The sequence below is a fragment of the Aquarana catesbeiana genome, linkage group LG10 (genome assembly GCF_042186555.1).
Source record: "Aquarana catesbeiana isolate 2022-GZ linkage group LG10, ASM4218655v1, whole genome shotgun sequence".
NCBI classification, from domain to species: domain Eukaryota; kingdom Metazoa; phylum Chordata; class Amphibia; order Anura; family Ranidae; genus Aquarana; species Aquarana catesbeiana.
The window spans coordinates 114,028,900-114,044,965 of record NC_133333.1 but is presented as its reverse complement, the minus strand read 5'-3'; the positions used below and the strand labels follow the sequence as shown (position 1 = coordinate 114,044,965).

The following is a 16,066-nucleotide window of genomic DNA, read 5'->3' as shown; positions in this document are numbered from 1 at the left end:
CATTGCAGACTTGGGATAGGACTGCAAGAGAAAGAACAGTTATCCCCATCCTTAAAAGTGTTTTTTTAATTAAAAATGGAATCTAATGGGCTTACTCTTTTTTGTTGATTTAATAAGGCAAATAGGTTGTTCGTGTCGCAAGGAAAGTCGTGCTTTGCAAGAAAATTATCCCCAGAGCTTAATAAATAACCACCATAATACTTCAGTACATATATATACATGCAGGATCGTGGTTAAGGCTGCAACCATGATCTTGGTACCATTTTCTTCAGCCGACAATTCCCTATCTTGTAAAAGTAATCCTAGCAACTATACGGCCACTTGATCACTTTTACAGGTACCGGAAGGGTGTCCTCCTTCCCACTGCCATCGCCTTTTCCGGGCTCTCCTGTCCCACTAGGGAGCCCAGGACCAATAACATCCCTTGTTATAGTAATAAAGTTAATAAAAAATAAATAAATAAAGGGACAGTGTAAAAAAATGGAAATAAAATAAATAATACATATATTAAAAAAAAATGGAAGCCCTCCTTACTTCCTGCTCATGCACAAAGGCAAACACACATGTAGGTCCCACACGCAAATGTTAACAGTGATTGCACCACACAACATGTGAGGTATCGCTGCGAACGTCAGCACGTTAATTCTAATTAATAATTCTAGCACCAGACTGCCTGTGTAACTCTAAACTGGTAACCTGTAAAGGCTTTTAAGGTGTTGTCTATGGAGACTTTTAGGTACAGTAGTTTGTTGCCATTCCACGGGTGTATGCAATTTTAATGCGTGACATTTTAGGTATCTATTTACTCGGCATAGCATTATCTTTTATAGTTCACCAAAAAATTGGGAATGATATTGTGTTTGTTTGCAATAAAATTCAAAGTGTATTTTTTCCAGAAAATTAGCATTTGATAAACTGCTGCGCAAATATCATGCAACACTTTATTCTATAGGGCCTCTACTAAAAAATATATAATGTTTGGGGGTTCTAAGTAGTTTTTTTTAGCAAAAAAAATGCAGATTTTTACATGTATGTGAGAAATGTCAGAATTGGCCCAGTTTTGAAGTGGATAAAGGGACGCTGCTTTTTCTTTCCCTTGCACGTGTTTGGGTATTCATTGCAAATGTCACCACATTTACTAAGCACAGTATTACTTCCTTTGCAAAGTGAACAGCCTATTTGCCTTTTGTTAAAGCAATATTGAAGTCTTGTTATTTGTTTTATGTTATATGTTATACTTACCTGCTCTGTGCAGTGGTTTTGCACAGAGCAGCCCAAATCCTCCTGTTCTCAGGTCCCTCGCCTGTGCTCCTCGTCCCTCCCTCCTGCTGGGTGCCCCAGATCAAGCAGCTTGCTCTGGGGGCACTCAAGCAGGCACATGCCGGAGTCGCGGCTCTGTCTGTCCATTCACACATGGAGCTGTGGCTTGGCCCTGCCCCCTCTGTCCCCTGATTGGCTCACTGGCTGTGATCGACGCTGCTGCCAAAAGTCATTCAGGAGTGCGTGTCCCTGGAAAGCCAAGACTCTTGTGGTCATCGCTGGATCGAGAGGGGGCTCGGGTAAGTATTGGGGGGTGTGGGGGAAGCTGCACAGAGAAGGTTTTTTCCTTCATGCATAGAGTGCATGAAGATAAACAACTGTGCGCCTTTACAACCACTTTAAATAGCCCTTTGTATGTGTTTTAAATGTTCCATTAGTGTGCTCTTCCTACCATAATTTCCAACTCTGTTCTTGTGTCCTCCTGGGAGTTGTGGGTATTACCGTCCACCTCTTTGTGTTTCAGTGACTTCTTTTACATTCTATCTCATAAAATTGACTAAGCCTATTTTTGAAATTTGGTGTTTACAAGTTAAAATCCGTATTTTTTGCTAGAAAATTACTTAGAGTTCCCAAACATTATATATCTTTTTTTAGCAGAGAATCTAGAGAATAAAATGGAGATTGTTGCAATATTTTTTATCACACGGTATTTGTGCAGCGGTGTTTTAAACGCAAATTTTTGGAAAAGGGACACTTTCATGAATTTTAAAAAATCCAAACAGTAAAGTTACCCCAATTTTTTTGTATAATGTGAAAGATGATGTTACGCCGAGTAAATAGATACCAAACATGTCACCCTTTATAATTGCACGCACTCGTGGAATGGCGACAAACTACGGTACCTATGAATTTCCATAGGCGACGCTTTAAAAAATTTTTACGGTTACCAGGTTTGAGCTACAGAGGAGGTCTAGGGCTAGAATTATTGCTCTCGCTCTGACGATCGCGGCGATACCTCACATGTGTGGTTTGAACACCGTTTACATATGCGGGCGCGACTTCCGTATGTGTTTTCTTCGCTGTGCGAGCTCGCGGGGACAGGGGCACTTTAAAAAAAATTTTTTTTTTAAATTTTATTTATTTTTTTACTTTATAAATTGTGTTTAAAAACATTTTTTTTTTTTTTTTACTTTTATTGCTGTCACAAGGAATGTAAACATCCCTTGTGACAGTAATAGGTGGTGACAGGTACTCTTTATGGAGGGATGGGGGGTCTAAAAGACCCCCCATCCCTCCTTTACACTTCAAAGTATTCAGATCGCCGAAAACGGCGATTCTGAATACTGTGTACTTTTTTAAATTCGGCGCCATTGGCAGCCGAGTAAACGGGAAGTGACGTCATGACGTCGCTTCCGCGTTTACAACAGGAAGGCTGGAACGAAGCCGCCCACAGCTTCGTTCCAGCCCGCCCCCAGACGCCGAAGTTACCGATTGGACACCGGGCCTCCCGATCGCACGGGAGGCCCGGTAACAGCGGCGGGAGGCGGCGGGAGGGGGGGGATGTCCCCTCCCGCTCCTCCGGTATAACAACCGAGCGGCTTTTAGCCACATCGGTTGTTATACACGGGTAGCCGATCGCCCGCTGTAAACAACGGTACCGGGATGATGCCTGCAGCTGCGGGCATCATCCCGGTATAACCCCGGAGAGCCGAGTACGCATATCTGCGTACGGTCGGCGGGAAGGGGTTAAAATCTAATAGCTAAAATGGGAACTGCTCATTATGGCCATATATATACCAGATATCAGAACTCAAGTGCAAATACCTGATCAAGACATTTGAGATGTACAAGGAATTGTCAAATTTATCATCTAGTTTTGACTTTTTAGGTTCTACCAAAAATTTAAAGCATATCTAAAACCTAACCTAAACTTCTCTTATTTGGTCCCTTATGTTCTGTTATATATTTTTTTAAACATTCTGTTATATCTGTTTGATAAGTTCAAAGAATACATGTCTATCTTGCCAGAAATCTTAAGACCTCATAACTTCCGATGCTTTCTGCCTGTGCTAACTGTTATCAGTTACATTGTTTTAAGCTATCTTTGAGGATCCCTCACATTCTATGTTATAGTGGAGAGGGGCTGAGTTCTGTGGGCCTCTCATGTTGTTCCGATATAGCAGTGTGAGTGAGCATTGTCGTCTTAAAGCTGGCCACACACCAGTAGTATTTTGTGCAAAAAATTTCGCTTTAAGATTATTCATTTGAATTTCTAATCTTTAGTGGAGTCAAATTGGTATTTGTTTTTAACCGCAGTGACAAGGGAATTCAACTGAGCAGGATGGAATATTTTTCTTGTACTTTGAAGGCTCCATTCACACTGGTGCAACTTGTCATGCAACTTTGGACATCAAAGTTACATGACGAGTCATTATCCATGTTTTCCAATGGTAACTCTTCATATATGTGCAACTTAAAGTTCATGCACTACTTTGGTCTGACTTTCATGCAACTTGAGGGCCATAGACTTCAATGTTAACCCTCAAAAATTGTATGAAAGTTTTACCTGAATGTTAATAGTTGTGCATTATCACAGATCAAAGCCAAAGTCATATCCAAGTTGCACCCATCCAAAGTTGCGTAAAAGATGACACTCCAAAGTCGGCGCAACTTTGGAGTCATACAAGTGTAAAGAGTCTAAACGACATATGTAACTTCATGAATGTTCATTTGACAACCTGATGGCCAAATTTAGACAAAAGGGGGAGGTTTACTAAGACTGGAGCACTCGAGAATCTGGTGTAATTGTGCATGGTAGCCAGTGAGCTTTTAACGTGGGCTTTGACAATAAAACCTGAGAAAATTGAGTACTGTCCGTGATACTTTTTTTATTTGCACTAACATACAATTTTTCAGGACAAGCTTTCGGGGTATGTCCCCTTCTTCAAGGTCCAAGCAATACTGATTCACAAATTTTTAAGCTACAATCGGCTATACGGCTACAATCAAATCAAGTACAATAAAACCTGGAAGCTGATTGGTTTCTATGCAGAGCTGCAGCAGGTTTAGTGCAGTTTTAGGAAATCACCCCAAAATGTCTTACTGGCAGAATAAGCAGTTGAAAATGAATGGAAAAAAAAAAAACCTCAAAGCCCTAGGAAGGGTTTAAAACATTGCATCCCCTCTGCTTATACACATATTTCATACTGTTGGAAAAAAAATCCCACATCGCCGATCCCCTGTGTAGCTGTGCGAGCTCAACAATGGGGTTAAATTCAGAGAGCCATGATTTCACCTATTGGCTTTCACTGCCGTATCCACTGTAGGTGATCCATCTTACCAGCTGCAGCAGCAGCTCACTAACATAGGAGATCCAGAGTTGTGCGATCATATAACCACACCAAAAAAGAGTAAAAAAGAAGCATTTATGATGAGATTTTTTTACCAACAGTATGCAGCATGTGTCAGGGAGAATTCAGCATTTATACCCTGTTTATTTTAGCCTTTCCTACTACTTTAAAATTTAAAACTACTGCACCCACTATCTTCACAGACTGATAAGCCTCAATGTATTCATTTTTTGTTTGGGTTTAGATTCGCTTTAATGTAGTGTAGCACCCTCTAGTGTGCTAGATGTAGATATTTTTTTTTGTAAGCTGTAGTGTAGGAAAATTTGGCTTGGCTGAGGGCCAGGCCTAGGTTGAATCTGGGTCAGGGTTGCATGACTCAGGGAGGCTGTATGACTCAGTAAGAAGTTTCTCTGGTGCCTCCCTCTGTCTCTGAAACTTTGGAGAAGCTTCCAGATGTAGCGGGGGGAGACTAAGAGGAGCTGCTTGGCATATTTTTGAGGCCCTCGAACCACTCCTCAGCAAAAAGGGTCTGGAAGGGGGTAGGCACCTTATAAATAGGCATGAGTCATGCCAGCAGGGGCAGTCAGGTGGAGGATGGAGATGGAGTGCTGAGGAGGCTGTACTATGGCCCTTGAGGGTGCCTCCTAGTCTGGGGGGGGTGACTTTGGGCCTGGGGCTTGGGTGCTGGAAGAATCCCCAAGACACAAGGAGGAATCTCTTCCTGGAGGCACGGGAGCAAGGAGAGGACAGTGGGAATAGGTCAGCAAATCCGGGAGATCTCCTGATAAATCAGCCAGATGTGCTGGTGAACGATCAGTCTGGGAGAACTGTGGTGTCAGTCTGGGAGGACTGTGGAGAAGGTAGCCAGGAGGACTAATGAAAGGGGCAGATGCAACCAGATGGGCTGGCAGTGCTTGGAGAGGTGGTGCTGGGATCAGCAGCCACAGGAGTGATTAAGCTGGACACTAAATTATTGATACACACTTAACATGGGCCTAGGATTCCTTCCTATAACAGGCTGTTGCTAAAAAATCTTACTGAGTGCTTTTTGTCAGATTCACAAACAGTGTGCCAGCTGGAGTCCTGATAGCAAGTGTGCTGGAGGAAGTGGGGAGTGTATACAGATTGTATATAGAAAAGGTTTTCCCTGAAGTTGTTTGAAGTCAAGAAATCAAGTGGGCATACTATAATTTTCCCAACCCCTATTCAAGTCTTTTTCTCTCAATAAAACAAAAAAAAACAAAACAAAGTACTGGACTGTTTCCTGACTCTGAAGTGACTGTGAAGATGCAGTGTGCTTGGCTGTGCAGGGAGGGGGATCCTATTCTACTTGCAGCACTTTAGGGGGTGCACTACAGTAATATATAAATAATTAACAAACATATGTTTCTTACTACCAATGAGGGACATCACTTTGATACTGCAGTTGTTAAAATCATGTTATACAGTGGGGACAGAAAGTATTTAGACCCCCTTAAATTGTTCACTCTTTGTTATATTGCAGCCATTTGCTAAAATCATTTAAGTTCATTTTTTTCCTCATTAATGTACACACAGCACCCCATATTGACAGAAAAATACAGAATTGTTGACATTTTTGTAGATTTATTAAAAAAGAAAAACTGAAATATCACATGGTCCTAAGTATTCAGACCCTTTGCTGTGACACTCATTTTTATTATATATTTAACTCAGGTGCTGTCCATTTCTTCTGATCATCCTTGAGATGGTTCTACACCTTCAATTGAGTCCAGCTGTGTTTGATTATACTGATTGGACTTGATTAGGAAAGCCACACACCTGTCTATATAAGACCTTACAGCTCACAGTGCATGTCAGAGCAAATGAGAATTGTGAGGTCAAAGGAACTGCCTGCAGAGCTCAGAGACAGAATTGTGGCAAGGCACAGATCTGGCCAAGGTTACAAAAAAATTTCTGCTGCACTTAAAGTTCCTAAGAGCACAGTGGCCTCCATAATCCTTAAATGGAAGACGTTTGGGACGACCAGAACCCTTCCTAGAGCTGGCCATCCGGCCAAACTGAGCTATCGGGGGAGAAGAGCCTTGGTGAGAGAGGTAAAGAAGAACCCAAAGATCACTGTGTCTGAGCTCCAGAGATGAAGTCGGGAGATGGGAGAAAGTTGTAGAAAGTCAACCATCACTCCAGCCCTCCACCAGTCGGGGCTGTATGGCAGAGTGGCCCGACGGAAGCCTCTCCTCAGTGCAAGTAAAAAACACCTGAAGGGCTCCAAGATGGTGAGAAATAAGATTCTCTGGTCTGATGAGACCAAGGTAGAACTTTTTGGCCTTAATTCTAAGCGGTATGTGTGGAGAAAACCAGGCACTGCTCATCACCTTTCCAATACAGTCCCAACAGTGAAGCATGTTGGTGGCAGCATCATGCTGTGCGGGTGTTTTCAGCTGCAGGGGCAGGATGACTGGTTGCAATCGAGGGAAAGATAAATGCGGCCAAGTACAGAGATATCCTGGATGAAAACCTTCCCCAGAGTGCTCAGGACCTCAGACTGGGCCGGAGGTTTACCTTCCAACAAGACAATGGCCCTAAGCACACAGCTAAAAAAACGAAGGAGTGGCTTCACAACAACTCAGTGCCCAGCTAGAGCCCTGACTTAAACCCAATTGAGCATCTCTGGATAGACCTAAAAATGGCTGTCCACCAATGTTTACCATCCAACCTGACAGAACTAGAGAGGATCTGCAAGGAGGTAGGCAGAAGATCCCCAAATCCAGGTGTGAAAAACTTGTTGCATCTTTCCCAAAAAGACTCATGGTTGTATTAGATCAAAAGGGTGCTTCTACTAAATACTCAGCAAAGGGTCTGAATACTTAGGACCATGTGATATTTCAGTTTTTCTTTTTTAATAAATCTGCAAAAATGTCAACAATTCTGTGTTTTTCTGTCAATATGGGGTGCTGTGTGTACATTAATGAGGAAAAAAATGAACTTAAATGATTTTAGCAAATGGCTGCAATATAAAAAAGAGTGAAAAATTTAAGGGGGTCTGAATACTTTCCATCCCCACTGTATGTTAGTTAAGGGAAGTTCATCATGAAGGCAGATTGTTTCCACAAAGGTCATCTATAATAATTTTATGGGAGTGCCCAGTTTTTGAGCATTAGACAAGGTAGATGATATTATTCTTACCATGGCAGCAACGTCCACTTTGATACCAGCGTATAAGGATGTACAGGGCAGTAGCTCCAAGCATTACTGTCAGACTGCTGCCCAACACTACACCAAGAGCATCCACCATGACTGAAATAGAGAAAACAATGCATGGTTAGATATACACAATTTACCAATACAGTCTTGACAACGGGCCCAAGGACCAGAAGGGCCCACCATTATACTCAGTGGCATTAAAGCACTTTCTCTACTTCACCTTCCCTCCCTATGCTTGTATGTATGTATGTCGTGTCGTGTCGTATCTTTTCCGTGTACGCACGTATACTCCCTGACTAGTATGGTGTAGGTCGTTGGGCTTGCCCCGAAAGTTTTGGGGGGAGGGCACTTGGCCTTTTGGTCAGGTTCTCAAATCCCCATGGGGTCTAGCCCCACCTAGTATTTGGGTAGGCCCTAATTCGGCAGTCCTCCTGAAGAAAAGGGTCCACCTGGTGTCGACTGTGTGGACCACGAGTAATCCAATCCTTGTCAGGAACTTTGTACCCTGAGGGATCAGGATCTGGGTCCTTTCTCTTCGGAGGAGGACCATATGTACACTCTGTGCACTTTTTTATGTACTTCACTTTTGTGTACTCACTTTTTTATGCACCTGGTGTTTAGTTTTGTGTGTTTTCACTGCACCATGGAACTTTAAAAAAAAACCTTGAATTTCACTATTGTATCTAAGAGGTCAAACTCATGGAAGCACTCACAGCCCGACTAAATAATACACTTTCTACTTATGAGTTTGGGACCCATGGACCCACTTCAAGGCCCCTGCCCAAGATGTCTTGCAACCATCATTCCGTCCCTCCCCACATTCTCCTGTAGCTCCCGCTAACCTCTTCTATTTCTTACTTATGTTTATCTCTCCTTTCCCACCTTTTCTTTTTCTCTCTTTTTTCTTTTTCCCCTCTTTTTCTTAAATTCATTGTATTGTTGTTTTCTATAACATGAGTACAGGTCTTGGACATGTTATCAGAATGGAATCACAGGTTATTGCCCTGTGTGTTGTTACGTTATAACTACATGTTACCTATGTGACCTGATGGACAGTTCTTGAGATGATTTCTGCATTACTAGAAGCCAGGTACCGGGCCTCTTTTAGTCTAATGAGAACCTCCATAGCCAGGGACAGCTGACATCCTTCTATATAGGGTGAGTCACAAGGCATTGTGGGTGTAATGCAAGATGGATTCATGGGCGCCAGACACTTCTTGAATGCAAAGAGATTTATTTTCTCTTGAACAGAACTGTGGCAGACAGGGTTAGGGCCGGGACACCCTTAGGTAATTGCAATGTTAATTGGCAGACTCAGAGACTTCTACAGATAAACAGCCATGCAGGGAACGGCAGCCAGCAAGACACCACATCTGTGTGTGTAGGAGCGCTGTCTCCTATGGCAACAGTCTTATAACAGTTCCCAACACAAATTGTAACAAACTCTTGTATTTAAGAGATCAAACTTATGGAAGCCCTCACAGCCCGACTAATTAATAAGTTCACCCCACCAGACTAGGGGGCACCCTCAAGGGCCTTTACTTCCTTTACAGTCATTTATTGTAGATTCTCAGCCCACTGAGCTCCCAGTCTCTCTCTCTAGACTTGCTGGTTCACTGCCACTGAATCCCGTGAGTTCTTCCAGTTGTCTTACTTAATATCTTCCTCAAGCTTCAACCCCGCTTCCCTGCTGTGTTCCTGGCTTGGCACTCCAGATACTCCTCAAGCATCACCCCACTGGCTGGGTCCCTGGCTTGGCACCTGCTGAAGTTTCCTGATTCTTCACCGTCTCCGGTTGGTGAGAACACTGCTCCGGTACTTGCTTCAGCTACTCACTGTGGTCCCTGGTAACAAAGTGGTTGGTCCCTTGTGGCAACAGCTTCCCCTCTACCTCTCACCACGACAGGTTCTCCGGCCGTCAGAACTGTCACTTCTGGTTGGACTGCAAGCCGCAGTCCCAACCCTACGCTGCTCCCTTGCTTCTGGATAGGCCCTTGGACAGCCTAGCAGCCAGACATACCCGGGATAGGCCCAAACTCTGGCCTAGCAGCCTGGGCAGCTCAACACTCATCCACCCAGACAGCCGTCCAGGTGGCACAGAACCCTGATCACCTGACTCCACCCAAATATATAGGTTCTCCCAGCAGGCTAAGGGGCCAAGAAAACCCCTGCCCATTGGCTGAGACACCCCATATACTCCTAATTTGCCCTTGCATCGCCCTTATCTTATCTAATGTCACCAGGTACCCGGCCACCCAGCGAAAGAAGAGAGAAGTGCAGCAATTCCCGACTTAGGGTGAAACAAATTGATCCCTAACAATTGGCCAAGGCAGCTATACCTTGCAGGTAAATTTAGAAGCAACCCTGCCTAAACATCAGGGTGCTACACCTATATTTTTCTGATGCTGGATTTGATATCTCTAATGTTACCTAAGGCAACTACTTTTCTTGTGTTCTGGAAATGCTAAATATTCGATTTTTCTCTAACTGTGATTATTATAACATGAAAACCATGAATGTGGGTGTCTTTTGTGTCTTTTTATGTTATTTGGGTAACAACAGCTTGTCCAGCAGCCCTCCAAAGAGCCACAAGTAATCACCAGAACTTATCAACTAAGGACTCCAATGCAATTTGAAATTGAGTTTGTCAAATTCTTCTTGGATTCAAAAAATTTGAGCCAAGCCCAGTTTCTGCCAGTTCATTCATCATTGTGTATGATGAATTACTGTTGTTTTATTCTCATGAAGTGTTGCTGTTTTAACCCTAGCACCTGCCAAGTCATTGAAAACTCATTGAACTAATCAGAAGCATTGTAAACCACAGAACTCTGAGGACATCTAGTGGTATTCTCAATAAATGTGCAAATATATATATAGTAGGCATAAGTATCGGTATATTAGTTAATTCTTATATTATGAATGATCTTTATTTTCTATAATATGGAGAAGTCTGGCTACTGTAATGGCTACTGAAAGTGACATTAAACATTCAGCAGTTGATTTATTAATTTACGACTTGTTTATGCTAGTGGTTGGGGAAGGTAAAAACATGCGGTTGAAAAGCTTTTTACCCCAACCCCCTGGCCTCTCCCTCCTGCCTAGTGCCCCTATAGCAAGCTGCTTGCTATGCGGGCACCCTAGCCGGTTCGCTCGTGAGCTGCAGCTCTGTTGTCCATTTACACACAGATGTGGCTCGGCCACGCTCCCTGCTCTCTCCCCATTGGCTTACTGGCTGTGATTGACAGGAGCTGTTGTCTCAGCCAATGAGCAGGGAGAGACCCAGGACAGCCAAGGCTCTCGTACACATTGCTGAATCGAGATGGGGCTCAGGTAGGTATTGGGGGGGCTGAGGGGGGTGCTGCACACAGAAGGTTTTTTTACCTTCATGCAGAAAATGCATGAACGTAAAACACCTTGAGCCTTTACAACCACTTTAACTCACAACAGTACCTTCAATTGCTATCAGCCTTCTCCATATCTCCAAGGCCTTTTTTTTTTTTTAAACAAAGCTGTCAATAATTAAGATATTCCTAACACAGAGTATAGTCATTGATGGTAATCATGGATGCGTTTGATGGCTGCACTGGTCTGGTGACACTGGGACTGGCGTAGCAGCAATCAGGGACTCTGTGGATGGTTACTCTGGTCTAGTGACACTGGCACTGATGTAGCAGCGAACAGCACACTGGCTCTGGTGGCACTGGCCCTGGTGTGGCCAGCAAGCAGAACAATGTTCCTGGCTTATGCTGCTTCTGGTGACACTGACCTGGTGTGGCAGTAATCAGGACACTGTTGCTGGCTAACACTGGCACTGGTGTGGCTAGCGATAGGGGAACCTTGTTGTTTGCTTACACTGGCTCTGGTGACGCTGAAACTGGTGTAGCTAGCAATCAGGAACCCTGTTGCTGGTTTACACTGGTCTGGTGACACCAGGACTGGTGTGGTGGCAATCAGAAACAGTGTTGCTCCCTGCACTGGTCTGGCGACATTGGCATTGGTGCGGTAGCGATCAGGTGCAATGTCACTGGCTGCACTGATCTGCTGACACTGACACTATGGCAGCAATCTGGAACATTATTGCTGGCTTTTACTGGTCTGGTGACATGGAGACTGGTGTAGCTAGTGATCAGGAACACTGTGGCTTGCTGCTGCAAATTTTGACATGTTTTGTTTCCCTGAAGTTAAAGTTACGTTAAAGTGGAGTTCCACCCACTTTTACAACTCTTCAGCATCCCTCACTAAACTGTGCACTGCAAACAAATTCGATATTTAAAAAAAAAATTTCTCAGCACCTACTGTATATTTGCTGTATTCATTTTTCACTTCCTCCTCCCTGGCCGTGGCCCATCGCATCATTTCCTGTTTGCAATGCCTTCTAGGAAGGGGTGGCAACTTCCTCTGACACTGCCGTTGCTATGGAAACCTGACCTGAAACCTTTTACACTGCTTGTGCTGCACTGAGCATGTGCGAGATCTGCAAGATTGAGATCCAGGAAGAAATACAGTCTGGCTTCAGATGCCCACACTTAAGATGGCCACGGCCTGCTGTAAGTTTATAAAATAACAAACTACTGCTATAAACGAACAAAACAGACTTTAGTTTACAGACTAACTTTACTAGAATACATTAAGCTTGTGTATTATATGGGTAATTTTATTTAAAAAGTATAATTTTGGCCGGAACACCACTTTAAAAACATTGCAAGGACTTGAGCAACAATTGACACCTTTCACACTGAATAGCGCTTACTTGTAACAGGGTGTAATGATGTGATCGCTGATTAAAGCTTTGGACCCATTTTGGTGTGCTGGTGACATCATTCTCCTTAGTCGTAACAAGGCACACCTGATACTTCTAGTCTATATATAGCAATAACTAATACATATCTACGCAGCAGGAAATAATCAGTGGCTAATACTCACACGTTCAAAGACACATAAAAATTGAAATTCATCACGCAAATATGTATATACAGTGGGTAAAATAAATACTTATTTTACCCGCTGTATATACATTTTTGTGTAATGAATTTCGATCTTTATGTGTGGATTTATCAATTTTCTTTGAAAGTGTGAGCATTAGCCACTACTGAACACGTTACCGTTTTTCTAGGTATATATATTTCTAAAGGTGCCATTGACATGAAATGTCCAACAAATGTCGGTAACAACCCATGCATTCCATACAAATAAACCAAAACAAATACGTTCAGAAATTAAGTTATGTGTAATAAAATGGAATGACACAGGGAAAAAGTATTGAACATGCTAAGTGAAATCTACTTCATACAAAACCATTATGCCGCATACACACGGTCGGACTTTTCGGCTACAAAAGTCCGAGAGCCCGTCCGACAGACTTTCGACGTACTTTTGGCGGACTTGCGGCGGACTTGCGGCAGACTTTCTAACGAACGGACTTGCCTGCATACGATCACACAAAAGTCAGACGGATTTGTACGTGATGACGTACACCGGACTAAAATAAGGAAGTTGATAGCCAGTAGCCAATAGTTGCCCTAGCATGGGTTTTTGTCTGTCGGACTAGCATACAGACGAGCGGATTTCTGGGTCCGGCGTAGTTACGACGTAAAGATTTGAAGCATGTTTCAAATCTAAAGTCCGTCAGATTTGCGGCTGGAAAAGTCCGCTGAAAGTCCGGGGAAGCCCACACACGATCGGATTGTCAGCCAGCTTTGGTCCGTCGGCGTCCGTCGGACTTTTGTAGACGGAAAGTCCAACCGTGTGTACGCGGCATTAGTTGGTAATGACAGCTTCAAGACGCCTCGTATATGGAGAAACGCCTCGTATATGGAGAAACTAGTCGCATGCATTGCTCAGGTGTGATTTTGGCCCATTCTTCCATACAGTCTTCAAATCTTAAAGGTTCAGTGGAAATCTTCTATGAACTCAGATCTTTAGTTCTTTCCATAGATTTTCTATTGGATTCAAGTCAGGTGATTGGCTGGGCCATTCTAGTAGTTTTATTTACTTTCTTCAAAACCAATGAGAGTTTCCTTGGCTTTGTGTTTGGGATCATTGGCTTGCTGAAATGTCCACCCTCATTTCATCTTCATCATCCTGGTAGATGGCAGCAGATTTTTATCAAGAATGTCTTGGTCCATTTTACCATTCATCCTTCCTTCAACGATATGAAGTTTGCCAGTACTGTATGCTGAAAAACAGTCCCACACCATGATGTACCCACCTCCAAACTTCACTGTTGGTATGGTGTTTTTGGGGTGATGTGCGGTGCCATTTGACCTCCAAACATGGTGTGTATTATGGCATCCAAAGAGTTTAATTTTGGTCTCATCTGACCAGACTATATTCTCCCAGTATTTCACAGGCTTGTCTAAATGTTGTGCAGCAAACTTTAAACAAGCTTCAACATGCTTTTTCTTCAGCAATGGAGTCTTGCGGGGTGAGCGTGCATACAGGTCATGGCAGCTCAGTGCATTACTTATTGTTTTCTTTGAAACAACTGTACCTGCTATTTACAGGTGTTCCTGAAGCTCTCCACAAGTGGTCATTCGCTCTCAGACAACTCTTCTGATAATTATTTTCACTCCTCTGTCAAAAATCTTGTGAGGATCATGGTTTATGGTAAAATTATGTTTTTTCCACTTTCAGATTACGGCTCCAACAGTTCTCAGTGGATCATTCAGAAGTTTAGAAATCCTTCTGTAACCAATGCCATCAGTATGTTTTGCAACAATAAGGCTGCAAAGGTCTTGAGAGAGCTCTTTGCTTTTACCCATCATAAGATGTTTCTTGTTTGACACCTTGGTAATGAGACACCTTTTTATAGGCCATCAGTTGAGACTGAACCAGTTGATATTTATTTGCACTGACAAGGGGCAAGATTGCTTTCTAATACTGATAGATTTCAGCTGGTGTCCAAGCCTTTTTGCACCTCTTCGTGTGTTCAATACTTTTTCCCTGTGTCATTCCATTTTATTACACATACCGTATTTATCGTTGTATAACACACACTTTTTTCCCCTTAAAATCAGGGAAAAATCTCGGGTGCATGTTATACGCCAATCCCCCACTGACTGTGAGCATTCATACATAGCCGAGTGTACTCGGCTAGGTTCAGCTAGCTCCGCTCACAGTCACGCCCAGTCCCGCCCTAAGAGGAACATAACACAGGGACTGGGTGTGACTGTGAGTGGAGCTAGCTGAACCAAGCCGAGTACACTCGGCTATGTATGAATGTTGGCGGCGCTCGGCTCCGCCCACAGGACTACGAGAGGAGCCGAAAGCAGCCGAGAGCCACCGAGAGACACAGTACCGGCTCTGTGTCTCTCGGCGGCGCGATATTTAAAAACTGCAGTGACACTACAAGGCTGCAGTGTCACTGGGCAAGGCTGCAAATGACACTGAAAGGCTGCAAATGACACTGAAAGGCTGCAGATGACACTACAAGGCTGCAAATTACACTGAAAGGCTGCAAATTACACTACAAGGCTGCAGATGGAAACTGATAAGGCTGCATTGATGGGCATTTAAATGTAAGTTTTTCTCCTTCTCCTCACTACACCTCCCCCTCTCTCCCCCCCCCCCTCCACTCCCTGCTCACTGATCCGCAGCTAAACGCAGAGGAACCTCTGAACAACTGATTTTTATCTTCCCAGTGAAACCTGAGCTTTAATTCGCACCGCACATGTGCGAACCCAGGCTGAGGAACTGAAAAAAAGATTTCTTGCTCTACATTAGGATGGCCTAGGCTATAAGAAGATTGCCAAGACCCTGAAACTGAGCTGCAGCATGGTGGCCAAGACCATACAGCTGTTTAACAGGACAGGTTCCACTGAGAACAGGCCTCGTCATGGTTGACCAAAGAAGTTGAGTGCACGTGCTCAGCGTCATATCCAGAGTTTGTCATTGGGACATAGACGTATGAGTGCTGCCAGCATTTCTGCAGAGGTTGAAGGGGTGGGGGGTTAGCCTGTCAGTGCTCAGACCATACGCCACACACTGCATCAAATTGGTCTGCAAGTGAAAATGTCCAAAATGGGCATAAAGTGTCAATATTTTGTGTGGCCACCATTATTTTGCAGCCCTGCCTTAACCCTCTTGGGCATGGAGTTCACCAGAGCTTCACAGGTTGCCACTGGAGTCCCCTTCCACTCCTCCATGACGACATCACAGAGCTGGTGGATGTTAGAGATCTTGCGCTCCTCCACCTTCCGTTTGAAGATGCCCCACAGATGCTCAATAGGGTTTAGGTCTGGAGACATGCTTGGCCAGTCCATCACCTTTACCCT

The 16,066-nt window shown here is 43.7% G+C and overlaps 1 protein-coding gene across 1 annotated transcript in view; it reads right to left on the bottom strand.

Moving 5' to 3' along the window:
• Positions 1-7,884, bottom strand: part of SMIM35 (small integral membrane protein 35) — a 28,447-nt gene extending 20,563 nt beyond the window's left edge. Inside the window, exon 1 of the mRNA XM_073601289.1 lies at positions 7,776-7,884. Coding sequence (XP_073457390.1) covers positions 7,776-7,884 — 109 coding nt within the window. The remainder of the gene's footprint in view (positions 1-7,775) is intronic.
• Between the last annotated feature and the right edge of the window lie 8,182 nt (positions 7,885-16,066).